The sequence below is a fragment of the Nestor notabilis genome, unplaced genomic scaffold, assembly GCF_000696875.1.
Source record: "Nestor notabilis isolate BGI_N333 unplaced genomic scaffold, ASM69687v1 scaffold26068, whole genome shotgun sequence".
NCBI lineage: Eukaryota > Metazoa > Chordata > Aves > Psittaciformes > Psittacidae > Nestor > Nestor notabilis.
This window is the reverse complement of record NW_009940058.1, coordinates 41,094-68,505: the sequence shown is the minus strand read 5'-3', so window position 1 is coordinate 68,505 and position 27,412 is coordinate 41,094. Positions and strand designations below refer to the sequence as shown.

At 42.6% G+C, this 27,412-nt stretch overlaps 1 protein-coding gene across 1 annotated transcript; it reads left to right on the top strand.

The window, feature by feature from the left end:
* On the top strand, positions 1 to 27,412 carry CAPN3 (calpain 3, (p94)). Its single transcript, XM_010020176.1, has 24 exons — positions 1 to 478; positions 6,903 to 6,972; positions 8,584 to 8,702; positions 9,621 to 9,754; positions 10,177 to 10,345; positions 11,005 to 11,145; positions 13,357 to 13,440; positions 13,766 to 13,851; positions 14,607 to 14,684; positions 15,146 to 15,306; positions 15,850 to 16,019; positions 16,627 to 16,638; positions 17,307 to 17,515; positions 18,228 to 18,264; positions 19,290 to 19,307; positions 20,377 to 20,478; positions 21,781 to 21,858; positions 22,368 to 22,425; positions 22,998 to 23,062; positions 23,986 to 24,054; positions 24,664 to 24,742; positions 26,260 to 26,376; positions 26,725 to 26,783; positions 27,386 to 27,412. Exons 1-24 carry the CDS (start codon positions 182 to 184, stop codon positions 27,410 to 27,412), a joined length of 2,439 nt encoding a protein of 812 aa, XP_010018478.1. The 5' UTR covers positions 1 to 181.

The following is a 27,412-nucleotide window of genomic DNA, read 5'->3' as shown; positions in this document are numbered from 1 at the left end:
TGCCCTTCGAGAGGATGCACAACATGCTCAACCACATGGAGTTTCGCTGCTTGCAATTTTGACTAGGAGACTTTCAACAGATAGAAAAAGTGGTTTGCTCAGCAACTTCCTCTTTTCTCAGATTTCCTTCCAGTTTGCAAGATCGTGCTTTCTTTCAACACTCGCTGTAAGCTGGGTTCCCATGCCGTCCGCCATCAATGCAGCGGTGGCTCAGCAGACAGCTGCTGGGTCGGTTCCCAGCGCTACTATTAGCACTACGACAACTGAAGGTGCAGGTGGGGGCACAGGAGGGATTTATTCTGCCATTATAAGTCGCAACCAGCCCATCATCAGAGTAAAGGAGAAGACCTATGAAGAGCTTCACAAGAAGTGCCTGGAGAAAAACATTCTCTATGAAGATCCTGATTTCCCACCAAATGAGTCCTCCCTCTTCTATAGCCAGAAAGTCCCCATCAAGTTCGAATGGAAAAGACCACGTGTAAGTAACATGTTTGCTGAGTGCCTTTTACTTTTTGTAAGTTTAAGTTTAAATTTTTGCAAAAAGTGTGTGTCAGGGAGACAGGGAGGATATGCTGGAAATGTATTTCCTTAGGGCTCTCCTGAAAGATAACTAGCTAGGGCTGTGGAGGCTCAAAGAGTGTGTGTATAATGACTAAAATACAATAAACTAAAGTGAAATAAGAGATGGAATGAAATATGTAGAAAAGGAACTATGGAATTTCATTTTCTTCTGGCATGATTTGCTAGGGATTTTCTTGTCTGAAACTACCAAAGAAAAACTCTCGTCATTCTGCAACAAGTTATTTGGTTTGCTGAATCTGAAATTTTAAACACAACCTTATTTTACTTACAACTATACTTTAGTATTCTGCTGTCTTCCTAATCTGTGAAAACAAACGGACAAGTTAGGTCTGAAACATGCTTTTATTCAGTTGTTTGCTCTCAACATTACTTAGCTGACTTGCAAAGGTTGTTTAGCATATTATCCACTTACTATGGATGTGGGTGTTGTAACCATGATGAGGACCCACTGCTGCCTTAATAATGCCATCTCTTTTTCCTATCTCGTGGGCATTTCTCAGCCAACCTTCCTCTTCTGTCCCACCCTGAATGTCTCTCGCAGGCAGAGGAATAACTCCTCAATTCCCAATTGATTCCCTGTCCTACCGCAGGAGGAGTTATCCCCTTTCCCTGTTACTCCTACTGAGCAGCTGCTCTCCTCCAGTGAGGCAGCCTCCAGGACACTGCCCTCCCCTGTCCAGCACCAAGGATGTGGTTCTGAGGACCTTCCCCAGCTCCCTCTGTCTGTCAATTTTTGGACACCTCTTCTAGCTATGCCGTACTTCCCTAACACCCAAATCTGTGCTTCAGTAGCAAAGTCAGTGGTGATAAAACTAATAGATAAAACTAACCCCAGTGTAGTTACCAGGAGTGTAACTGAATGCCAGGAGCTCCTGCGGGTAGCTGTTACAGATGCACGGGAAGGCCATGTGCTGCTGTCACAACAATGTGAGCAACGTGGAGGGAGCAACATGAGCCCCCATCTGCCATGTCCTGTGTGTATGTGCTTTGTAATTCCTTCATCATTGCAATCGCTGCATCAACCCCTGGAAATGTGTGTGAATGAGTTAAATGCAGCCACAAGTGAATCATTCCAAAGGGATGGGATTTCCCCTTGCTCTGCAGTGTGAAATGATGTAGCAGTAGAGTGGAAGAGTGACAGACAGGGGCAGACAGGCTGCAAGCGTGCATATAAGAAAGCATCAAAACATTCAAAAAAGCACAATGTAACCTCACACTTCTCTATTATAACTGAGCCCACACAGATCAAGGGTTTGGGTTTGGGAAGGTTCAGGCTTCAGGGTCTTTATCCCAAAGACCTTAAGCCACTCGGTAACAAGAAGTTTGGAAGCTCTATACTTATTCATGTACAACAACAAGCTGGGGAAGGTGAGGCTCAAAATACCACCAAAGCAACAAACCTAAAGCTATCTGTGTTCTTTTGGTATAAGTATTCAGTCACCTGATGTATCTGTGGTGTCAGCTGCAGGTAGAGGAGAGGCAGGAGATCCAGAGTACTGCAATTTGTGCCTGCCAAATACTGGCATGCTATAGAATCACGGATCCACTCAGCCCTGACCCCAATAGTGATGGGTGACCTGCTGGGAACACAGCAGACCTGATCCATAGAGATGCCTGTGCCTTCTGCAATGTATTTGTTTTAAAATAAACCCTGTAATTCAGGTCACTGCAGTACCCAGCAGGTCCCTGCAGAGAAGAGATTCAAAAATAACACTTTCTCCTGATATCAGATTGACCCAGGACTTTGCTTCACAGGACTTTGAAACTGTATGTTCTATAGCACTGGTAGGAGGACTTTTCTGATAATACTTACACCAATAGACCAAATAGACACATTAACAGAACATCGTGAAGTCAAATGAATATCAAGTAGTAATAGTGGGCTAAAGAGTATTTTGCTGAGAGATTAAAGTGATCATTCAAGCACCAAATGTAAAGATTCAACTTCATGACCACGTTTTGTAATAGTCTGTGAAGATGGATAACTTCTGTTATTAAATTGCAGTGGCATTTTTAGGGGAAAGCAAGCAACTAGCTTATAAACTGTCATCTTATAAAGTGATCATTTTTAATCACTTCAAAATTCAGGTCAAACTTGAATTGGCTCAAACTTGACAGTGTGTTCTAAAAGAAAACAAAATATCAGAGAGTTCAGAAGTGCTGAGAGAATATCCTAATACTGCCTTTACTCTAGATCCTCTCCCTGATTTCTATCACATGCTGTATATGCCACATATCCCCAGAAATAGCAAATAAATGTCATCAAGGTGCTCTGAGATATCATTTACAACAAGAGAGCTGGGAAATAGGCAACCTGATCCTGACTGCTTCTGGCTTCCTGAGTCACTTTAGTCATGCCACCTAATCAATTTGTACCCAAGCTACACCCTGCCACAGGAGACTAACGTATGAAAATACAGTATTCACAAAAGATTAATGATGGCCTTAAATGAGCATTATTTGCAATGACATGAATCCACAAGGGATTGTTGAGTACCAGTTTTTCCAGAAGCTCCAAGTCTTATTTGAAGAATCACAAAGTCAGTCTAAAAGGCATGTGTTTGCCAGTTACCAGTGCTATAACCAGTGCCATTCCTCAGCTGAATAGAGGTTCTCTGCTCTAGGTCTCAGCATTCTGTGCTGACACACAAAAAGGCTGTGAGTCTGCTCATGTACCTGGGATTTACAAGGACTCCACAGCACATCCACCACACGGATGACACTCTCCTGATCCCCTTAGATTCCCTCAGCACCCGCTGAGCCCCACATGGGCAGCTCCTAAACCACTTGTGGGCTGACAAGACCAGAGCTCTCTTCACTTCCCCTGGCAATGGCCATGCTGTGACCTGACCTTTTCCTTGGGGCTGCTGTAATTCATTACTGAGGTAGTGAGAAGTGTCCATCAGTCTCCTAGCCCTTGCTCTCACATCTGGCCCTACAGGCTCTTCTCTTTGGAGTCAGGGCTACCCAGAGGTCAGGTCATCCTCCGCCACCTCCTTGCTGCTGTGAGGGCACAAGGGCTGTTCTTGTGCCTTATTGACAGAAGGACGGCTGCCACACAGTGCAGCTCTGAGCCTTGCCATTTGGGCAGCGAGAAGGTCCCTGTAACTCTACCCAGCTAGTGACTGCCATGCCATGATATGAATGCACGGAGCAGACCTCCTAATGCTCTAGTCAGGCAAAAGCCAAGTGACAGCCCTGAAAGTTTCCCTGAGTAAAGACTGCAGGATTCTTCCAGTGTTTCTGTTCAGGGTATGCATGAGCATGGTTTAGGTATGTAGATGGGAGTGAATGCATATTAAACATTCACTCAGCCATGGGAGGTAAGAGAAGCCCAAAGAGCCACTCTCACCTGCATCAGCTTATATCGAGCTTAGTGATGGGCTGTGCTCAGCTTTTCTAACAGCCTCAGCCTCCTGCACTATGTTGCCTGGGGCAGCTTCTCTCAGCTGAGATCAGGGACCAGTCACTAATCTTTGAGAAAAAGCCTGTGTTATAACATAATGCAGAGTATGGAGAGGTCCTGCTGCAGTCCTGTTTGGATCTAATGACACTAGGACATAAATAGGGAGACTCTCCCATGTGTGCTTTCAAATGCTCCACGATCATTCTCCTTGCTTACAGCCAGGAGGTCACAGCATTAACTGCCAGATTCAATGACTTCTCTATGGTAAGCCTCCGTGTAGCCAAGAAAATCAGCAGAAGGAGCTGTCTTTGCATAACAAACACAAATAAAATTGAGTCAGCAGAGTAGTGGGTTTTGCTTAGAAGGAAAATGGCTTAGATCATCTGCTGCACAGGTGTGAAGATGTTGAATGTAGTGGTCACAAAATGTGTGCCTCTGCAAGCAGTTCCACACAGTAAAAACATCATTTAGTGCCACCAAGGCAGGGCTTTCAGATGAGGGCATCCAACTCAGGCTTTAAAACCAACTTGATGTCTGACAATGTCGAGCTCTGCCTTGAAGTATGCAGCACAGCCGTTTAAAGCATGGTCTAGACCGTGAGAGGCCAAGGGAGAAGCATGAGGCTACAGATTGTCTTAGGCAGGCCAAAGAAGATGTTTCAGCTACTTGGTAGGATCATCTTAGGGAATTTTCTTAGAATTCCATAGTTCAGTAACAGCAGTTTCTAAGGAATAAATGCCTTTTGCTGCAACAGTATAAGCTGACTGAAGGATTTTTCCTGACACAGAGGAAAACGTAATGAAAATATAACAAAGGTCAAATGCCATTTTTAGTTGCACGCTGTCTCTGCATTTTCCAGTGCTCCCTTCCAACTGACTCATAAATACCCTCTTCCCAGAAGTGCATGCACTTCCAATGCGTTTTCCCCTAGGATTCTGTCTCCCTTGCTGTAACTTTGATCTTTTGTAAGGAAATTACAACCCAAACCAGTGAACACAAAGGTCCTTTGGGTAATACCAAGGCAGTTTGAGGCACTCGGGTCAGAGGAGGCTCCTTCTAGATGAATCATTGCATCAGTGAAGTGCAGCCTATCAGTATTTTTCTGCGATAACTTGACCTAAGAGATGATGACCAATCCCTTGCTTAGCCAGGAAGACTGGAAGGACAGACCTGCCACTTGCATCTTGATCAACATGTTGTCTCACACTGCTGGCTGAGTACTTTTCATCAGCCTTGGAAGACCTTGAAACCTCTCGCTGTAACTTCAGCTGTACTCAGCACCGCGAGCACAGCTGGCAATGAACTAGAGCAATACAACATTAAAAGCACATCCACAGTGCACTAAGTGCACCTGGTCACCACAAAGAAATGCAAGAAAAGCATTTCTGTCACGGCTAAATCAGCCTATGTGGCAACTGTATGATTCCCTTCTTCGCATTCTTTTACCACCACCCTCCAAAGCAAACAAGCTCAGGATGTAATGAATGGCTCTAAGTCACAATCGTTGCTGTACACTTAATGTTTGTAAACACTTAGTCACCATCTAACTATGTTCATCTGAAACACAGCATGCTGGATTTCAGAGCTTGTTACTTCAAGAAGAGCAGGATCAAGCCAAAATACAGTAATAGTTGTAAAAAATAAAGCAATCCATAAACCTGGCATCTAACAGCTAGTTTTCAGGAGAGCACCACAGCAATGTGAGGAAGAGTATTTTCAACAAAGCAAGTGGGTGGAGAAAAGCACGAAGGCATCTCAAACAGCTGCCTTGACAGCGCTGCATCCCAGGACAGCTGACCAAGGCCCATAATAACAGGACAATCCCTCCACTTCCTTCCTCAAGGAGAATAAGGTGACTGTCGGAAGCTGTTCTCTCTATCTGGCTGTGTGACTAATCCAAATATATACATCAAAGCAACTCTGCTGGTTATTGTGAAGGAGCAAAAGAATGGGCTCAAGCCAAGTGAAACTACTAGATCTGAAACATGTGTCTGGGAAAATCCAGGGCTACCCTAATGATATGGGGAAAAAAGTTTTAGACTTCAGAGGTAGCATCAGCTGCCTGTACTGCCACACAAGCAATTGTCAGTTGTTTCTTCCTCTCCTTTCCACTCCAGCCCTGTCATCTTCCAACACATTGGGTTCTTGGACTACACTTCATCTTCTTTCCCACTTGCAGCTGCTCAGGGAAGCAGTTCTGAGGCTGCATTATCTTTCTTTCCTTACCCAACGTCTTCTTTTTCTTCTCCATAGTAAGTATTTGGGTATGAGAGATGGGATGAAGGAGGGACTTTTTTTCCTCTATAGGGCAGGTTGTACCTAATTCTTCCCTTGGTTTTCCTATACCCCACAGTTCTTTGTCCCATATAGAAAAAGACTCTGTTACCCTGAAATAGTCCCAACCTCATTTGCTGGTAGTTCCTACATAGTCCTTCCCTCCCTACAGTAATTCCTTCATTATTTATGCCTGTACAGTATCTTGTGCACATTCTGCACTAGTATAAATACTGACAAACCCAATGCATTGTCCTAACTGCAGGACAAAAGATGACCTTCCTGTCCTCAGAGTCAGATGATACCTGTATGCATTTCTGAATGCAACATTGGCAATTTAATACTGCAACATGAGGAAAAGAAGAAAATCTCTCAACCAGCAATTGGTTATTTCTGAGATTTCCCCCAGACTAACTATTAGACCCTGTAGATACATGGATAAAAGTCTGGCTGAAGTCTGAAACATCCAGATTCCAGAACATTTTCATAGTGAAACTCTGTAGGTGGCAACTCTGCAAGAGATTTTGATATCCACAAAGTATCCTGCAGGAAAACATTGTCCTAAACCAGCCTTTAATTCTATGGCAAACACATCATGGTGAATGCTGTTTCTGCTCATCCATCTGTTTCTATTTTGCAGGAAATCTGTGAGAATCCACGGTTTATTATTGGTGGAGCCAACAGAACAGATATCTGCCAAGGAGAATTAGGTATGAGATTGTTACTTACATTCTGCACATTTTGCAGTCTGCATCATAGTTTACTCTTCATAAACTAATACCATGAGTGGGTTACAAAACACCATCCAGCCTTTCCCGCAGTCTTTGAAGAGGGAAAAACTTAGTTAAGAACAAGAGATAAAGAGGAGTTGACTGTGAGAAAAACCTAATCAGCTACTGTTGTATTTTTTTAGGTACTTAGTCCTGTTATTTCCATACAGGAGCTTCTGAAAGCCTCCAGCTAAGTGAGCCTTGTACTCAAAGACAACCCTTATATTTAAGACCTTAAGCTCAGATGCTTAAAGATACTTCGGTATTTAAAGCCACTACTTAGGAACAAGTGAAGCCTCTGCAACACCCACCTGCACTGCTTTGTAAAGTCATTCCCCACATTCTCCTGTAGCCTTTCCCCTGAGCTGATACATCCTAACTGTGTTAATCTTTTCATTAAGTGCTGTTCTGTGCTCATGACTTTCCTCATCACCTTCCCAGTACTTTTTTTTCCTTTTTAATTTATTTAAATCTGGCTTAATATGTTCTCTCTTTCATCTTCCATTCCCTCCTCATCTACACATAGCATTGTTCACCTTTTTGACTTCTGCTGAACATGGGATAGTTTAGAAAACTCCTGGTCACAGTGGACCCCACATCCTTCCTAAGGGGAAATAGATAACTTAAAATGTACTGCTATATGTGTAGAGTTACCTTTCAAAATATATACACATATGTATTTCTATAAGTTTTATCACTCCACCAGTTTCCTAAACTTCTTTTCCAACTCCCTCCAATCAGGTTTAGTTTTCACTACCTTGTATAACTCTCTTCCCCTACCAATTCACACTGCTCAGGCAAGCTTATCCTATAATCTCTCTTTCAGCAGCAGCTAAGAGGTTTAATTAAGGGTTGAGGCATTCTTTGCTGAACACAGAAGTACTATGGGAGAAAGTCACTTTCCCAGAGTTCCCACAGAGGCAGCAAACTTACGCAAGGGCCTGAAGGAGGAACTGCAAAGCACTAAAGGGGGCACACAGTGTTTACAAGAGTGCAGACACAGATTCAAGAAGAGGAAAACGTGTCAGAGCAATGAAGCAGGAAAGAGGCCCCACTGAACCATGACTGGGTCAGTGGGTTATCTGCAAAGCACAAAATGAACACGAGAAACAGAACCTCAGTTGTACCTGAGAAAGAATTACCTCTCAGCTGGTGTCTGTCCTAAGCTTGGAAGGAGAACTAGCATGTCTCAAGGTCCTTTCCAACCCTAGCTATTCTATGATTCTATGGAAAGTTAGATATGCATTCACATAGGACAGGGAAATCTTAACACAGGTAACAGCACTGATTGAATTTTAGGCTTTTTCTATATTATAGGGAACATCACCTATTTAATAGGCATGCTCCTAGCCATGAATGATGCCAGTGAGCATTTCCAGAGCACAAATAAAGTGTTAAAGTACTGCAGAACACACAGAGAAGAGCCTTCTCCTGAAAGGTGAGGCATGCCCTACTGAGAATTAACGTGTCGCTTTCCAATATCTCAAGTTCTCCCTTTGTTTCTGTTTGCTCTCTGCCTTCAGTTTCTCTGCTGCTTTTGCTCCGTCACAGGTGACTGCTGGTTCCTGGCTGCCATTGCTTGCCTGACACTGAATAAAAAACTACTCTGTAAAGTCATACCTCACGACCAGTCCTTCATACAAAACTATGCTGGCATCTTCCACTTCCAGGTGAGTCGCTTCATCTAGTGGAAAGCAGTTGTGACTGTATTTACCCAAGAGAGAGCTCAGCTCTTGGCATGCTCTTGCCTCTCGTTTCTCCATCCTTTGGAAGCATGAGTGACAGTGGGGAAGGAAGAGGAATTGAATTGCATCACCCCAAACTCTTCCAACAGGGCAGTCGCAGAAGGGCCAGTCCCTACCAGCAATTATCATTAACCTGCTCAGGAAGCATTTGCAGATTGCCATGTCCTGTGTGTAAGGGATAGGAACAGGTGCCCAATCCTGTCTCCCAGCTCAGCTGAAGCACTACAGGCAGCACAGACACGTGGGTAGTTGGCAAGAGCATCTATTTTTAGGCCCTCAAACAGGTGGTTTGTCAAAAACAAGTTATTGAAGAACTGCTTATTCAGAAAAGATTGACTGCTTTCCACATTTCCCTTGGCTCTCCTAAGGGACTTCTCACTGTCCTGCACGTGTTGCCCAGGGGAATTTGGTACGGCTGCCTTCCTCCCAGTAGCCACATTGCAAAGCAGTCAATTTCTACATTTCCCCAGACAGGGACTTTTCATCAGGGACTGTAGCAATAGGACAAGGGGTGATGGGTCCAGACTTAAACAGGGGAAGTTCATGTTAGATGTAAGGAAGAAATTATTTATTGTGAGTGTGGTGAGGCACTGGAACAGGCTGCCTAAAGAAGCTGTGACTGCCCCATCCCTGGCCAGGTTGAACAAGGCTTGGAGCAGCCTGCTCTAGTGGAAGGTGTCCCTGCACATTGTAGGGGATTGGAACTGGATGAGCTTTAAGGTCCCTTCCAACCCAAACCATTCTATGGCTCTATGATCTCTGCTCTCCCAGCCCAGCTTTTCAGCCAGTCTCCCGCTCCCTGCACCAAGCCAACCAGATGTTTTTCTGTTTGCCTTTGTTCAGTTCTGGCGCTATGGAGACTGGGTGGATGTCGTCATCGATGACTGCCTACCCACATACAACAACCAGCTGGTCTTTACCAAGTCCTCCCAGCGCAACGAGTTCTGGAGCGCCCTCCTGGAAAAGGCCTATGCAAAGTAAAAGACCCACCAGGCTGTGCTGGGCTCCCCCCCAAGACTTCGGCTGGAGAAGTGGTTGAACCACTCAGTACAGGAGTTACAATGAGCACATAGACAGTCTCTGAACATACCAGAGCCTTTTCCTAGATTCTTATGCCTCAAAATTGGGGATGGGGTAGAGCATATTTTCTAGGGGTTTTGCTACTCATTCAGAGGTCTTAATTTGATTCTCAACATATCTTCTCTTTTTTTCATTTTAATGTGTGCAGGTGGCATTTTTTAAAACTTTTAACTTGTGGGTTACCAAACAAATGGTTTGTGGGTTTTCTTAGTATGTGTGTTTACTGATCTATATTCATACACACACAAGATAAGTAAAAATATATACATGCCTATCCTTATTTATGTAAAAGGGAATCTTTTTCTTTTCTCTTTCCAAGACTACATGGGTCATATGAAGCTTTGAAAGGAGGGAACACCACTGAAGCCATGGAGGACTTCACCGGAGGAGTCACAGAGTTCTATGAGATAAAGGATGCCCCAAAAGATATCTACAAAATCATGAAACATGCCATTGACAGAGGATCCCTTATGGCCAGTTCCATTGATGTGAGTCCATCTGAACTTTTTGATGAGCCATAAGAAGTGGCAGAGGAGAGGGACCTCTCAATACGTAATCAAATAGATGCTGCCTTTTGGAGCTGCTTGGTTTAGTTCACATAGCAAACATCTATATCTAGGAGATTGGAGTGATCTCCACTAGACATCATGCATTAGTAAATAACAAGAGCCAAAAGGGAAATGAACAGAAGCAGAACATGGGTTTGGAACTAGTATTCTATGGAGGTGGAGAGAAGGGATGTGATCAACAAAAGCAGCATCATCCCAGCCTCCGTGCCCTTGCCCAGTGAAATGAAATTAGTATGGAGGTGCTGCAACTCTGTAAGACACAAATCTTCATGTCAAAGATGTTAACTGTGCCAGCACTTAGGAATTTAACCTTTTGATTGATAACATAGCCTCAAATTGTCTTAATTTATTGTGGAAAATTTAAGATTAAAAAAAATTGGTTTCAGTAACCATTATGGATTATGAAGTTACAGTAAAGGCAGGAAAACAACCAGTGCTATCAACCACTGCAGATAAGTATAGACATGATGAGGGAGGAGTTATCTAGGTTATCTTTTGCTACGCATCTTGTATGATTTCTCTTCTCTTCCCCTGCCTCATCTTCCTGCATGATACTTTTCTCCCATTCTCTGTACCAGGATCACCTTGGCTTTTCTTATGGATCGGCTCCTCGGGGCGACATTGGGGAACTGATTTCTCGAATGGTGAAGAATCTGGAAAACTCACAGATGAGTTACCCCACTGTGGACTACCAGGCAACAGATGAGAGGCCAGCCTGGGTTCGTATGTCTCCAGAAGTGATTGACTTCACAGGGCTTTTATTTACAGACAGCCAGAGAAACATGTCACCTATGCTTTTAAATCCTTATTTGGCTTCATTGAATTATCCCAACACTAAAGACCTGTTCTTACAGATGCTATTTGACATATGTGTTAAAAGACTTCAGTGCTTTCAAACACGGTGACTGATAGGAGAAGGATTTGCTTATACTGCTGGCTTGTGGCACAGGCTTATCATTTTCAGAACAGGAAAGGATTAGTGGGTGTTTGTTACCAAATCCCTTACTTGCTTGAGAACAAGACAATTAAAATACTAGAACAGGAAAAGATCCTCTAGTGTGTGTGGGGATGTGAATGGAAGAAAAAGCAAACTCTGCAAGGAGCTCCCTCCAGGCACAAAAGCACTTGGTGAACTTATTTTGAGAGAGAGTGTTATGGGGCTCTGCCCACAGATGGAGGGGCCTGTTCTTGAGATGCTCTTTTTAGACTACTGCCGTTAATACCCTCATTTAAAAAGCCTAACAAGGGAAAGAAAAACATGTTGTTTTGTGTGCGTGATAAAATACTAAGTAACTCCAACATTCCTAAGAATCTAGCAAAATAAAGAGAAGGATGTTAAAACTACTTAAGAAAAATCCTCTATTTGTAAACTTAAAAGCTTTCAAATGTGTGGAGGGACAAACTGCCTCATTGCCTCTTCCTTCTCTCTGCCAGGCAGCTGTAATACCTCACACTTTAAGAGAGTATTTCCATGACAATGAAATTACGTTGATTGCTTTACAGAGAAATAAAAAAAGGAAAAGAAAAAAACCCAGAAAACAAACCAACAACAAAGGAAAAAACAAAACAAACAAAACCTCCACAATTACATAATCTCAAATTTTTGGTTGTGCAAACTGTGCTCTGTATTTGCAGCGGAAATAGCTGACTTTTCCTCTTTTGACAACCATATTTAGTCTTTCCAAAAGACTGAAATGATGTGATTCTTCGGGAAAGCCCAGGATGACTGCCTTGTGTTGCAAGCATGACTCCTGATGACAGAAAGAGGCAGACAGTGCAGGCTGCCTAGAGAAGTGGCCCAGAGCACTAGCAGAAGTTAATGTTCTTAAACACAAAAGGGTTCTGATAAGTAATGATGGCAACAATGTGAGTGGAAATGAAGAAAAAAGGAAATAGATATGAGGTTATAGGCATAAAAAGTACAGAAACAGTAGCAAGAAAGAAAAAGAAACAGGAAGAAAAGGGAAATAATGGAAGATAATCATGACAGCCAGGAAACATTTGCATGAGATCCTCCATGAGCAAGCTGAGAATGTATCTGTGTGACTTTACTAATTCTCCATTTCCAGCCCTGCCTTTCTCATGCCCACAGATATGTCAGGAAGGGATACCAGAGTTACTGGCAGGGCCTTACAGGCATCTCTCAGTGACAGACATGATGGAGGAGGGGGAAGCAATCTATGAGACACACTAACACTTGATTACCAAGACAGAAAATGTATTTACTCCTCAGCAACACATTTGCTGAAGAAACAAAAAATTCAATCATGAGGATAAATTTCCTGTGGAAATGTACATCTTATTCCATGGGAAATTAATTTTTTTAAATAGTGTATATTAGTAGGAACAGTTTATTAAATAGTGTGTTTTAATATCATTGTGATAATATAGCAGCCGTGTGTAAAGATGAAAGTGTTCCTGGTGTAGTGGGAGGTGTCCCTGCTCATGGCAGGGGGGTTGGAACTAGATGATCTTAAGGTCCTTTCCAACCCAAACCATTCTATGATTCTAAGTGTTGATGTGCTCTGATATTTCCAGTTAATATGCAATAAACTTACTGAGCCATACAAGAACATACTATCCCAGAAAAGGCAGAATAGTCGTACTAATACAATATCTAGGTGTTTTGATTAAACGTGCTAAATGCTAGCTAAGCACTAACCTACATAAAGGTAAAAAGTAAATCATAGAATGTCCTTTCCAATTCATATTATTAACTCTCTGCTTTTTAAGTTCATGCTCCACTCCTTTCTAACCAATAACATTAGTCTGTGAGCACTAAGCTTGGCCACTTTGGCAAACACAAGGAGAACAAGACACAAAAACCTTTCACCTGAACTTCCTCCAAAAACCCTGGGTGCACTACCTGCCTTAGAGCAGCCAGTGGAGCTTTTCATTACTCATGTAAGATTTTATCTTGTGTCTAACAGACCATAGTGCCAATGCAGTATGAAACCCGGATGTCTTGTGGGCTCGTCAAAGGTCATGCCTACTCAGTCACAGCTGTGGAAGAGGTATGTACAGTCCCTTTCCTGCCCTTCACTGCAGTACATGTGAAAAAGAACCCTCTCCTGATAGGCAATGGCATGCTCTACTGAGAATTGACATGTCACCTATCCACCTATCTTGGCTTTCTGGGGAACTGGATATTCCACCACTTGGGCAGATGTGGCCACAGCCAGTCACCTCCTGGTCTTACAACCCTCCCCAGCAGGTTAGGCTGGGTAATGGTCCAGGAATGCACTGTCCCTGGAGGAACTGGTATCAGCAGTTTGACAGGCAGAACGTTCCCTTTGACCCTACTCTCAGTCTATTCTTGTTGCATTCTTTTTCAATTAGACAACATTTAAAGGGGAAAAAATACGTCTGGTAAGGCTGAGAAACCCCTGGGGACAGGTGGAATGGAATGGACCTTGGAGTGACAAGTGAGTAAACAGCTTCACATGATTTGAAAAGAAAAAGACTGCAGGTTTCTTTGCCAAGAGTGGCTTGTGAGTGACCCTAATATTTATTGATGAAGTGTGTGAGTTGTCTTTGTGGTCATTTTAGACACCTGCACTTCAAATTTGGTCATTCTTGAGTGCTTAGCTGAAACTGTGAAAAGGAAAAGTACCTAAAAAAAAGATGTTGAGAGGTTTTAATCAATGGAAATGAAGAGAGAACCCAGTCGAATGGCACAGTCAATCTAATTTTACTGCCTAGCAAGTTCAGTAATGTCCGTTTTCAAAACAAGATGTGACAGTAGAGAAATCTTTTAAGTTATGACAAAGTTGGATGAATCAAGATGTCAGTACAAGAGTGAGTCTGGATAAAGCTGGTCATTAGGTTTTACTAATAGGAATTTCAGCAGCTGCTCCAGCAATGAGAGTCTGCAAACACTTTTTTCTTCAGGCTAAATAAAATAAAATGAACACAGTTCAGTGGATTTTTAGCTGCTGCTAAAAGGAAGCCTGAAGGGAAGGCAGAGAGAAGTAAGACAACTGCTTTTTTTTATTTGGGCATGTGGACCAGAGGGTAGCATTGAAAACAAATGGTTGCAAGGCTCTCAAAGGGAAAAAAGTAAATGGATGTAGCAAGATGACTCTTGACTTTCCACTCTACATGGCTTACAGTAAAAAGTAGAAATTTTAATGAAAACTGTATTATAAAATTATAATCTAACTTGTTTACTCCTTCAAAGGTCAGAGGAATGGACCTCTATTAATGAAGAAGAGAAAATCCGCCTGCAGCACAAGATTGCGGAGGATGGGGAGTTCTGGTGAGAACATCTGTCAAACCCCTGTGCTTCTCTAGGAGATACACAACCATAGCAAAAATGAATCACACTGCACTACTTAAATCTGATACAACCATTATGGCAATCCCTGTTCCCCTTCATACTCCCAGTAAGCCTTGCTCTGCAATCCCCTCATTCTCCACCAGGGTTTATTGAGTGTCACGGGTACAGTCCTTCTAACTATGCTACACTTCCAGAAGTTGTCCATCATCTTGCTATGTACCATCTTCTCAGCTCACTTTCCCCCAGTTTGGAGCTGTTATTGTCCTAACTGACCAAAGAGCAGCCCAAATGCATTAGGAAACATGGCACTGTCATAGTGAACTTCCCCTAATAATGGCAGTATCATTGGTCACCCTCCTCCACCTCACCAGTATCTTTCACACAACTGCCCACCATGTAAATCCATTTGGGTTCAGTTTCCTCTCCCTCAATTCCTCCAGGATATCATTTGAAGATTTCATGAGGCATTTCACAAAACTTGAGATCTGTAACCTCACACCTGATACTCTGGAAGCTGATAAACTCCAGACCTGGACTGTGTCAGTCAATGAAGGGCGCTGGGTGAGGGGCTGCTCAGCTGGAGGCTGCCGCAATTATCCAGGTAAGCAATGGGGCTTGGGAGATGCAGCCTCTTTGGTGGGGACTGAATTAGATACCACAGGGTAAGTCATATCACAGCCTGATAAGTGCTCAGCGAAGGAAAAGCCTTGCTTCCTCAGCGGATCAGGCACATGGTTTGTACCTGGAAATAGTCTGTCACTATGTTTGTGACAGCACCTTATAAGCCCAAAAGGCAGGTCTGGCAAAGAGAAATCATTGTTCAAATACTTCACAGTCCCAAGTAAGATAAAAGAGACCACTTTCACTCCAACAGATTTCACTTGGGAAATCCACTTCCTTATTGTTTTATGTGCTTTGAAGTTTGCCAGATGCCAGTTCTTCATTTTATATCCTCCTTTGGTGTGCAATTTTGTTAGAACTATGTAAACCCCTTAGCATATGAAAAATACATACATATTAGCCCAGTTTTAACCTTCCCCTCAGGAACCACAGACAGGGACTTAAACGTTCTCTTTGATCATGAGTGTCATCAGAAAACTGAAGTATTACATGTTTGCTTTGGGTTGTTGGTGGGATTTCACAGATACATTTTGGACCAATCCCCAGTACCGCTTGAAGCTCCTGGAGGAAGATGATGACCCTGAGGATGAGCAGGTTATCTGCAGCTTCCTTGTCGCACTGATGCAGAAAAATAGGAGGAAAGAACGCAAGCTGGGAGCCAACCTGTACACCATTGGCTTTGCCATCTATGAGGTATCAGCTCTAGGCTTTATTCTTTGCACCACAGTCACAAATCCTGACACTATGCATTTACCAACAGAGTCATTGAATCATTCAGCCTGATAACATGAATTGCAATCTTTACTTTGCAAGTAAAGGCTATGTAACCATTCAGACCATGGTAACCCCAGGTTCTGCCCTGTCTATAAGTAACACACTTTTTAAGCTTCTGTAATGAGTTACTGACAGATCTGAACATACCCTTTCCCATAAATTCTTCCGTCTCCCTTTCATCCTTGCTGAAACTGATTATTTCATTGGCAGAATAGTGTAAAAAAGGAAACATATCCAAGACACATAGGCACTGATTAAACTCTGCCCCTGCTATTGACTTCATGAGGAAGTCAATTTATTCAGTCCTTTGCACAAACATATTCAGTTCAGATCTTAGTAGATCTCATGTAGATTCCAAGAAATCTAGAAAGGAGGAAAGAAATTGCTTAGCATATTTATCTAATTTGGGGCATTTTAATTACTGGCTGTGTCCCCAGAGATCTATGTGAACACCTTTCTGTATGATCTATAAATGAGTGGACTCACTAACAGCTCTGACTGTTTCTTCTCTTTGCTTCTCCCTAAGGTGCCCAAAGAGGTATGAGCAGAACGGAGGCAGATTGACATCTTGGTGTATACTCACAGCTAGTGTTACTATTGTGCCTGTCTTAACTGCCCAGTGAGGTCTGTTTTCAGGGATGTAACAGAAGTGAAACTGCTGACCTTCCTGCTTTGAGTGTTCATTAGTAACATTTTGTGGGTAATTTTTAGTTCCTTCTCACTTGCACCTTTTCCTCAGCCCTTCTTATCTATTCCGTAAGAGACCTGGCCATAGCTTGCATGTCAGTGAGCTTGGGCTGAAGGAAGCAGCATCAGCAAGCACTTTGCCTTTGCACTCAATGGAGAACTACCCTAAACCATTTCCATTTCCTCCTGCAAATAATGCCAATTACCTATATCCTGCAGCCACAGAATTTTCTCTATAGTCTTAGAATTTTGGGAAAAAACAATGGCATTTTCAGCCATTGAAGAAAGCATATTAAAGGTACACAGAAGCCCTCAGAAGCCAACTAGACCCAGCCAGTAGCAACTAAAAGATAACAGACCCAGTATCTGTTACCAGCTGGCATCCCTTGTCAGCTCTTTGCTTGCTAAGCTGCTGCTCCATTTGTGTTTTCTGTCCCAACCATGTACTGCCCACACGACAAGCCACCTGGGCAATGGATGAGACTTCCTTGAAGACAAATGGACTCATTTGTTCTGCAGATGCATGGTACTAAGCACCACTTGCAAAAGGACTTTTTCCTCTACAATGCCTCCAAAGCTAGAAGTAAGACCTATATAAACATGAGAGAAATCTCTGAGCGCTTCCGGTTACCTCCCAGCGAGTACGTCATCATCCCATCAACATACGAACCCCACCAGGAGGGAGAATTCATCCTGAGGGTCTTCTCAGAGAAAAGAAGTCTTTCAGAGTAAGTTGCAGATCCATTTAACTGGCTGGAAAGATGGAGGAGCGCTCACTAGTCTGCTATACTCATGTTCCCCTTTTGCTACACCCTGATTTTAATTTTCTAAAACTCATTGGAAACCCCAAGCTACAAACTAATTTCCCTGAGCTTCCCTTCTAGAAAGAGGGAGAGAACCTGTTTTGAATCGTCTTTGGAGAAGCTTCCTATTTGCAGGATATCCTTTGTAAACGTACCATTAGCCATTTTTTAATAATGAACCTGTTTGGTTTTTATTGCTGTATGCCACTGGCTGAAGTTTTGGTCAGGTAGATCATTGAATCAGATCTAATTTCAGTCACAAATGAAACATAGAAGTAGGTAGTTATTTCTTTTCAATGCTGCTCTTCGATTAGTTTCCCAGAGCTCAGCAAATTACAGCCAGGATCACTCTACTTAGGCCAAAGAGCTATTTCACTCCCAGAAACTCAAGTTCAGTGTTACCAAGGCTCTTTAGAAGAGTAAACCAGGCAGCAGCCCTCCTAGAAGTGGTACTTGGGATGCTCAGCTCAAATTGGGAAAAAGCTGCACCTACAGTCTGCAGCTGTAATGCTTGGAAGCCAGCCCACACCACTGGCCGTTTGGAAGGTTCAAGTGGCTGCTTATACACCAGCTATAGAAACAAGCTACATTGGGAACAGTCACTTCCCTGATTTATTTACTTTCTGCTTTCTTCCAGAGAGGTTGAAAACATGATTGAGGCAGAACGTCCATCGGTAAGTACCGTCCTGGGCCTCTTTTGTACATGAATAGGGGTAGGGAGAGGAGAAGCATCACATCTAGGGAATCCTACAGCAGGAAACTATTTGCAGCCCCGTGACAGCTCCTTTAGCATAAATTCCCACATAAATAGATAAATCATCAAGATACTTCTATTAGCATTTGCTTTCTGTATACTACGTTCTGATTTTGTCAGAACAAAGTCTTCGTGCCAGATTTGGAATCCGGTCCTGGCACAAAGGAGCTGGATGCTAAGCATTGCTTTTGCCTCAATCAGTGGATCTTATTCATTTACCTGGAAGGCCTAGCTCTGTGCCTCAAGATATTTTGTTTGTGAGATTGGCTCCTCATCTAATAAAGAAAGAAATATATTATTTTGAAGTACATGCTTTCTGGAAAGGGATCCTAAGGATAATCTGATTCAAACTAGCAGTCAAACTTCAGCCCGGGGTTTTACACCTCTTTGTGGGAAAATACTAGAGCTATGTAGTACAGTGCAATTAGTCTGCGGATAAAAAACAGAGGAAATGCTCTTGCACAGAATTGAGCTCCATCAAACCTTGCTCGGAAGTGATAATCTTTCATTTGCTGTCATGATAACAAAATATGTGCTCAGATCAGGTGGAATTTAAGGTGCCACTTCAGATAACATTGATCTGCAGGCATGGAAGTCCAATCTCCACTGCACTGAGAGGTTGGGAAAAAGGAATCGACAAAGCTAAAGGTACAATAGAGACTTTATTCAAGCAGAAAAAGCTCCAGATGAGATGGGACACTGTCTTGCTATGGTTGCTGCAATTTTTGTCAATTTTTTGGTGTCTGCATTTTCCCTCATTTTTGGAGATTTTAAAACTGTGTGAACATAGGAAACGAGAATGAGAAATGTCAGAAAGGGCAAGAGAAAAAAAAACCCAAACCAAACAACTTTATCATCAGCTCTGCATAATCTGGACAAAATCTGTAATTCTGTTGGTTTAAAGCACCTTTTTCTTTATTTTATGTTTTGTCTCTTTTTGTACAGAAAAAGAAAAAGGGCAAGGTGGGTATTTGTGCAATGTGCTGAGTGCCAGCAATGCAAAAAGCATGTGCAATGCATGTGACGGGAGCAGAATTCTTTGGTATCACGATTTTTCTGCATCCGGAAACTGATGTAGTTAATGAAGGGCATCGGATAAGAGGCCATCTGCAGTCAGTAAAGACTTTGTCTTCCTATACTGAAGTCTAATGAAATAGCATTAGCATCATATACCCCCCCTACCCTCTCACCCAAGGGGGTGGGAAAAGGGTAACAAAACCATTTCAGTTTTATAAGCTTGATCCTCTGGGTTGCTCAAACTGCCCTTTACAGGCACCCTGACACCCCTTCCTACTGCGAAGCACCCCTTTTCCAGATACATGCCCTCACGTTTGCTTTCTCTTGCCTAAGGCAGCTACTTCTCTTTCCTGCAGTCCAGGATTATTCTTTCAATTTTACGCAGCGTATTTAGGACCTTGAAAATGCAATCAGACATTTTAATCTCAAAGAGGCTGATTGCAATTAATACTCTAGGGTAACACATTTGCATCTTGTAGCAGCTTTCCTTGATTGTAATGCACTGAACCAAAACCATTGTATGAGCTGCTTACAGCTGAATACTTCAAGAATTAATACAAAGAAAGAACATCTACTTCACATAACTAACAAGCTCCTACATAAATATAACTTCTCTGTGCAGGATACAGATTCTGTTTGCCTTCAGTGCTACCATCCTTCATAGAGAGGTGCATGTTCATCATTTAACTGAGAATTTGAGAAGCTTAAAACAAACAAAACCCAACCATATTTAAGTGGTAACTGGCTTTCTAAAAGAAGCCAGAGACTGCACGATTTTGCAAAGACTTTTGCAGTTTTTTGACATGAGGAGAGCAATAACTTTGGAAATTCCTCAATATTTTTTTCTTTTTTGATTTCTTTTATTTCATTCCCAGCTCTGGCTTCTCCAGTCGCACTGTCAGGAGCTGTTGCTGCATGTGCTTTAACCACAAAATGGTTGTCGCCGAATATTTTTCCTTCTACTATTTCTTGTGTAATTTCCATGTCTGTTTTGCTCTCTTTGTTCTTCTTCTAGCCTATCATCTTTGTTTCTGACAGAGCCAACAGCAATAAGGAGCTGAATGCAGATGAAGATGCTGGCAAAGATGGCGAAAAAACCCACGTAGATGAGAAAAAGGTTTCTGCAGCAACTGGCAAAGGGGGAAATAGGGATTGGTCTGGCTAACATGAAAGAACGGCTGGGGAGACGACAGGAATGGGGCAAAGAAGTGTCCTGAAATACTTAACAGCTTTTCAAGTCTTAGCGTAGCTTGCATCTGGTTTATGTGGATCTAATGAGCAAACAAGAGACCATCCCTTCAGTTATTTAACATCCATGCTGGAGGGTTTAGTTGAAAACATCTCCTGGTTCCTCTCTCATACAAGGACCCCAGCTGTGAGAGATCCCTTCCCCACGAGCAGCACAGAGGTACCACTCAGCCCCCTGAAGTGGTACCTGCTTTACATGGAGCACATCCATAAACTGCACCTGAGGGGCTTCAGGAGCTCCTCGTAATGACCACAGCCTCTGCCCGTTACAAATTACACATCTATATACCAGTCCCTGTTGGCCAGAGGAGAAAAGGATAATAAACCCAGGAATTCCTGCACCTTCCTCTTTTCTCTTACTACCAAAGAGGAGAAACATGGGGTAGCAAATTCAGAGTTTCTGCCTGCAGGTGGGTGAGAGATGTGAGATGCAACAGCAAGATGCTTGTGGCATCTGGAGACATGGGGGATGTCTGCTTATAGGGAGCATACTGCTCTGCTGCATGGCTGCCAGAGCATACAGGTGGAAAAGTGGAAACCAATCTTATATTTGTCCTGCATTTAGACAAACAAAAATAAGAACTAAGCCAACAAACTCACTTTGCTTTGTTGCATGTAATTCCTATAGTAAAATATTGGGGGAGGAGGGAATGACAGTCTCCTTTTTCAGCCTCAAAGTTCAGGCTTGCTCTTTGCACCAGTCTCAGAAAGCTTCACTTCCATCTTTTTCCTCTGTTTTATGTACTGCTTGGCTTCAACTAGACCCCTCCCTGGCCCCCCCCCCATTAAAAGCAGCTCTCAAGCCCAAGTCCCTCTGGTCAATTCATAGCCTACCTGGCTGCTATGGAGCAAATATGCTGCTTCTGCCCCAAACTCCTCCTTCACAATGTTTTGAAACAAGAAGTTAGAAGATAAGCATCTGTCAGTGAAAGTAATCATTTAGGCTCCTTCCAAGAGAAAGGAGAGCAGTGGGATGAAGTTAAATACTCAGTAGTTTTGACAGGGAACACATTTAACCAAAAACAAAGGGAAGGTACAGGAGGACAACCCTTTCCTCCGAAGGCCTCCAGGTTCACTAACAGGCTCCCTAGCTTGAGGACAAGAGAGTTGTCCAGGGCCTTTCCCTTCCCTGCTGGTCTAAGGATGTATCTCTTTGCTTGTCTCTTTTCAGCGTCCTTCAACAAAAACTCGTGAGGGGAGTGAAGAGGAAAACCAGTTCAGGAATATTTTCCGACAGATTGCAGGGGATGTGAGTACGGAAATGATCCCTGCCTCTGCCATCAAAGCAGCTGAGCCACAATAGCATCTAAATCAACTGCTTCAATCAAATCTCCTTTGAGAGCTGAAGCTAAGCAAAATCAAATCAAAATCCAATTAAGTATACAGCTATCCTCATATGCACATATAAGCTATTCCCATTGTGTACAAAGGAGCCTTATTTAAATTCATGCTTTTACTTCCATCACTACTTTAAGATGTATAAACTAGTCAGAAGTGCAGTGCCCTTCAGTATATGCATAACAAGGGAAGTTAAAAGCAAAGACACATCAAAGAACTGTATAAATCAAGAGGCTGCAAATGGGTTACAGAGATATTTGCGTTGTGGTTTTGGGCTCATACAGTGGCTTGAAATCAAAGGTTGGAACTAGATGATCATAAGGTCCTTTCTAACTCTATTCTATGATTCTATATCCGTAAAATGATCTGTTTATCAAGGAATGTTATAATTAATGATATTCTCACCTCACTTCCCACTAGGACATGGAGATCAATGCTGAAGAACTCAGGAATGTTCTCAATAATGTTGTAAAAAAACGTGAGTTTGAGCATGCTTTTAGTAACCCTGGATAAAGAGATCTGTGATATAATGTAATCCTCCACCCTGCAGTTGCACTCTAAAAATTATCTATGGTTTCAAACTCTCAGATTTCCCAGTTAGACTTCCATGGACTTTGCATTAGCTGTTCATAGAGATCCTCTGTACAACTGATCCAGTACTGACAGTGCGGAAATGAGCAAATGCTGATTGGAAGCACCCCACAGGATAATACAGCATTTCTAGCAAAATTTAATGGCAAGGCAGACCTGTCTCCTTGTTTGGCCAACTTTAGCCTAGATACAACAGAGATACAACACTCTGGGCTTCCTGAGTTGGCTGGAAGTCAGTTTAGAGTTTTCCAGAGGTTTTTATTGTATGTAACAGGTCAAAAAAGTAATCTGTAGTTCACAGGCAATAATGTTACTTAGAATTCTTTTCAGATTTCTCTATCACTCATTTCTTATTGGATAAAGGAGGTAGGTTTGACTCCTCCTTCAAGTAAGGTTAGACCTAAGAGCAAAAAGCACTTAATGACTTACATGAACTTCACCTAGGATCATTTATTTCAGATAAGGACCTAAGGACAGAAGGATTTGAACTGGAATCCTGCCGCAGCATGATTGCTTTAATGGATGTATCCTTTTCTGGTGAAAGGGGAGTGTTTGATACCACACTAGTCCAGTTGGGTTCTATTTCCCACTACTCCACACATACACAACTTAGTAAACCAGGGAAGCAGAACAGTACTTTATAGTCTGTAGTTTTTGGCATGTCTCAACATGAGCATAGATGAAACTATCCCAAACCAGAAAACTACAGAATCAATCAGTCTATGTGTTACCCTTCCCTGGGTAGCAGGGTCTGGACAACCCAGGTACTAAAGGACAATTCTTTTATAAACCAACTCAACATAACGACATTTCTTGCCAACAAACTCACTATATTTTTCTTATCTTTAAGCTAATAATGTATTGTACATTCCACTGTGTGCTTAGCATGCAACACATACAGAAATAGTCTCAGAGCAAGTATAATAAAACACACAAGCGAATGACACATGGGGTTACCTCTGATACAGCATCACTCAGTTTTCTTATTTGACATAATGCATAATTTTGAGAGAAGAAAAGTGCATTCAAACATAACCAGAGCAAAATTGTAACTACAACCCAGAGCCATAATGGTTGGAGCCTAAACACATGTTTGTAAGTGACTTTATTTTGCTTAGTTCGCAATTCATTTTAAGCAAGGCAGAAAGAGCTTCACTCTAGGATAAACCTCAGTTGTCTTAAAAAACCTTAGGCAAGCTTCACATTTGGAGGTCTTTGGAAAGAGGCCACTAAAACATCCTGCTCATGCCCTTTATAATAGCTCCAGGACCAAGCTGGACACAGAATAACCAATACAAATACTTTACTGCACAGCTCAGCCAGCTCTTAATGCTGAGGAAAATCCGGAACTCAGTTTCACATTCATCCATTCACCAGTAGTTACAGACTTAATTCATTTTCTCTTTAAAATATTGTGAGTTTTTTTACCTGAATGTTTGCATCACAGACAGACGGCTCAGGGAGAATAAACTTTGATGAGTTTCGACATCTCTGGGACAAGATTAAAAGCTGGCAGGTATTGCTGGTATCCGCAGTGCTGTTCTTCACAGCTTCTACAGTGTAGAAGGTTGTGTGGGAAAACCAGACCTCCCTACATATATTACAGCAAAAAGAAAAGCTTAAAAAGCTGCAATAAAAAGAAAAAATTGCTTATAAAAAGAAAAGCCTCTCCTCATCCTACTCACAACCAAAGCAAATCGCCTGAAGCTCCAGTACTCATGTAAGAACTACCCTCATGAGACTTAGCTCAGAGGCATACAAATTGGAGAAAGAGGCTGATGGGAACTAGAATCAAGCCTCACAAATAGCTTAATTAGGACAATCAAGAGAGAGTATTAACAGACTAAACTCAAGTCAAACAAGGAGAATCTCTAGGGGGGAGCTTTTTGCTTCTCACAGCATGGACCTAAGTTATTTTACTCTCTGAGAGGAGCTCTGTGCTATCAACCCAGGCTGCCCAGCTGCAGCAGTGTAAGGCAAATGGCAAAGCCTCAGGTGCCCGAGGCACACATCCCACACCCCCTCAGTGGGTACATTGAACAGGATGTTGAAGTGCAGCATTTTCCTGTTGTACTTCAAGCACAAGCTTCTTTCTGTTGTTTCTTTATTGTTTTTCCTTTTCCAGAAAATTTTCAAGCGTTACGACACGGATCATTCGGGAACCATTAACAGCTACGAGATGCGCAATGCGGTCAATGATGCAGGTACTTCCCCCAGTGCCCAGCAGCTAAGAAACCTTGTTTGGTTTGTTGTGTCACAGGGTGAGATCAGGAACATGGTGCTTTTGAAGACAGACCTTGGAGACATTAAAAAATTGGGGAGTTTCCCCCAGCAGAGCTTCTCAAATATCCATGTCTTGCCATCTAAGTAGATCTCTTCAGCTCTTTAAACTTTCTAATGTATGATGCTCTGCTGTCTTAAGGATCTCCCACTTGGGGTCCTGCTGTTCAGGGGACCAGGGAGTGCTGAAGACATTTGCTCTCCTTTAAGCTGTGGATTCTGTATATCCGTGTAAGTAACAAAGAAAGAACTGGAAAACCTTCAACCCACGTGTACAGAACTGAGGTGGAGCAGGTCAGTGTCCAGTTTGCATAAGAGGCAATCAGATGGACACTTCTGGAGTCCTGCTCATGTTTCTCAGGCACTAAGCCACTGTGGCCTCGGTCTCCACTTCTACCTGTGCAGTGGGAAGAATGTTTGCAAAACTTGCAGTTAATGGAATTCATCCTGCAGAGAGAGGCTTTTGACTTTTCCTGCTTCTGATCTCAAACACACTGGAGTGCTTCTTCCCCTGGACAGCAGGCCTCCCCCAGCAAATACCTTTACCAGCTCTCTAAGGGAGCAAGATGACTTCTTTAAACATAAAATCTGTAGTGTCACTATAAACCTAGATGGAATAATTTAGCGACAATTCATCTTCAGTAGTATTTTGGCACATCAGTTACCAGTTCATCAAGGCACAGAAACAAATGGCTATCTTGTACTTTACAAAACATGAGTGATTTGATCCTCTGCTAAGGACAAAACTACACCTGGATTTGAACTCCTGCCACAGAAGAAATTCAGGTCATTTTTATCTTCCAGGTTTCCATTCTCACCAGAAATGTCGTCAATGTCAGAAAAAGAGGTTTAAATACCTCCTGACCTGGCTTTAAAATGTATTTTACAATAATAATAACACTACAATTTCTAATAATACTACTACAATTTCTCAGTCTTACAGCTTGTAGGCTGTGCATGATCTTTCATATAGCCAACAACCAGCAGCACCCAAATCATGTCAGACCCTGATGAAGCTGCAGCAGTCAGTACCACGGCTCAGGAACACCACAGCAAGGAGTTACCTCCTCATCTATTTTTTAACTATTGTGTAATTATGTTTTCACAGCAACTTCCTCCTATATTTGTGTCACCAGTTTTTGTTGCTTTGCTCTTACCAGACCCAGCTAAGCTGCACTCTTTGGTGTAGACCTCTCTTCATACTCACAGCGTGAGGTAACTCATGTGCCACCAGCCCTCCCAAATTGTCGTTTCCAAGTGTTACGCCTGTTTTAAGAAAGCAGCTGGACACAGGGAAGCTCCTTATACTTCATTTTATGTAGTGGATACAGCCTGAGCCTCGTCTGGGCTGGGAAGTGCCTATGGCCAAACCACTGTGGAGCCCTGACCAGCACCAGCGCGTCCCCTGTCCCAGCTGTGCTCTGTCTCTGCTCCTCTGCAGGGTTTCGGCTGAACAACCAGCTCTACGACATCATCACCATGCGCTACGCAGACAAGAACATGAACATCGACTTCGACAGCTTCATCTGCTGCTTCGTGCGCCTGGACGCGATGTTCAGTGAGTGCCTGCCCCGGTCTGACCGCACCGCCTCCCCTCCTCACCCCTAGAATGTAGTCGTACCCAAAGCAAAGCTCGTTTAAGGCACTGCTGCCTGGATATAGTATTACTAATTAGAGATACGTGCTTAGGGAATCTAAAATACTACACCCATCTCATTCAAACACAAAAGAAACCATTGTTTCTCCTTGTATTAGCTAAGGAAAACCCCAGCAGAATACTTGCTGACCACCTAAGTAAATACCTGCACAAGTTTGCTCAGGAGCATAATCGGGTTTGCTACCTAGGAACATCTTTATGCACACGATTATTTAATCTACTCCATATGTTTTTGTTTCCTTGCTTTAGGGGCATTCCACGCCTTTGATAAAGATGGAGATGGCATCATTAAGCTCAACGTGCTGGAGGTAAACTGCTTTATACCAGTATTTCTTACACTGTAACACAGTGTTGGTATTTAGTAATACTAAATTATAACCTTACTATTCACTGCACGTGTTCTCAAGAGAACCTATGAGAGTTGGTCTGAAATTGTCATCCAGTTGGTAAAAGGTTACAAAACCTCCCCAAAATTTTGCTACCAATTTTACACGGAAAACACCCATGATGTGCCAGCAACAGCTGCTCTGCAAGACTCCAGTTGGTGCTGAGGGACATGGCACTTCATATTAGCTTTAAAGTGCTTGAAAAAACTTCTCAAATATTTTTAGGAGGCAATTTGAATCAAACGTATTGATACGGCACTAACTGATAATGTTAGTTCTTTACCTTTTTAAAATCTAATTAAGAAGACTTAGGAATTTTGAACTTAAAAGCCCAGCTTCTGCTAGGGAGATCATAAAAAACCCTTCAAGTTTTCCAAGGTAAAGAGAAATAGGAGCAAGAAGCCTAAGACAAATTTCCCCACTGCTACGACGCTCCATACTAAGTGTCAGCAAGCAGCTGCCTTCCAAAATTTGTTGCAGGATGCCAGCATGTCTTGTATCTTCAATCCTAACTCTTCTTTCAGTGGCTGCAGCTCACGATGTATGCATAA

Excerpts from the sequence above, each read along its gene's own strand:
- CAPN3 (XM_010020176.1), top strand. The coding sequence starts at position 182 with ATGCCGTCCGCCATCAATGCAGCGGTGGCTCAGCAGACAGCTGCTGGG. Across the intron at positions 15,307-15,849 it reads AGGCTGCCGCAATTATCCAG|ATACATTTTGGACCAATCCC; the intron begins GTAAGCAATGGG and ends GGGATTTCACAG. Across the intron at positions 20,479-21,780 it reads CCCACGTAGATGAGAAAAAG|CGTCCTTCAACAAAAACTCG; the intron begins GTTTCTGCAGCA and ends GTCTCTTTTCAG.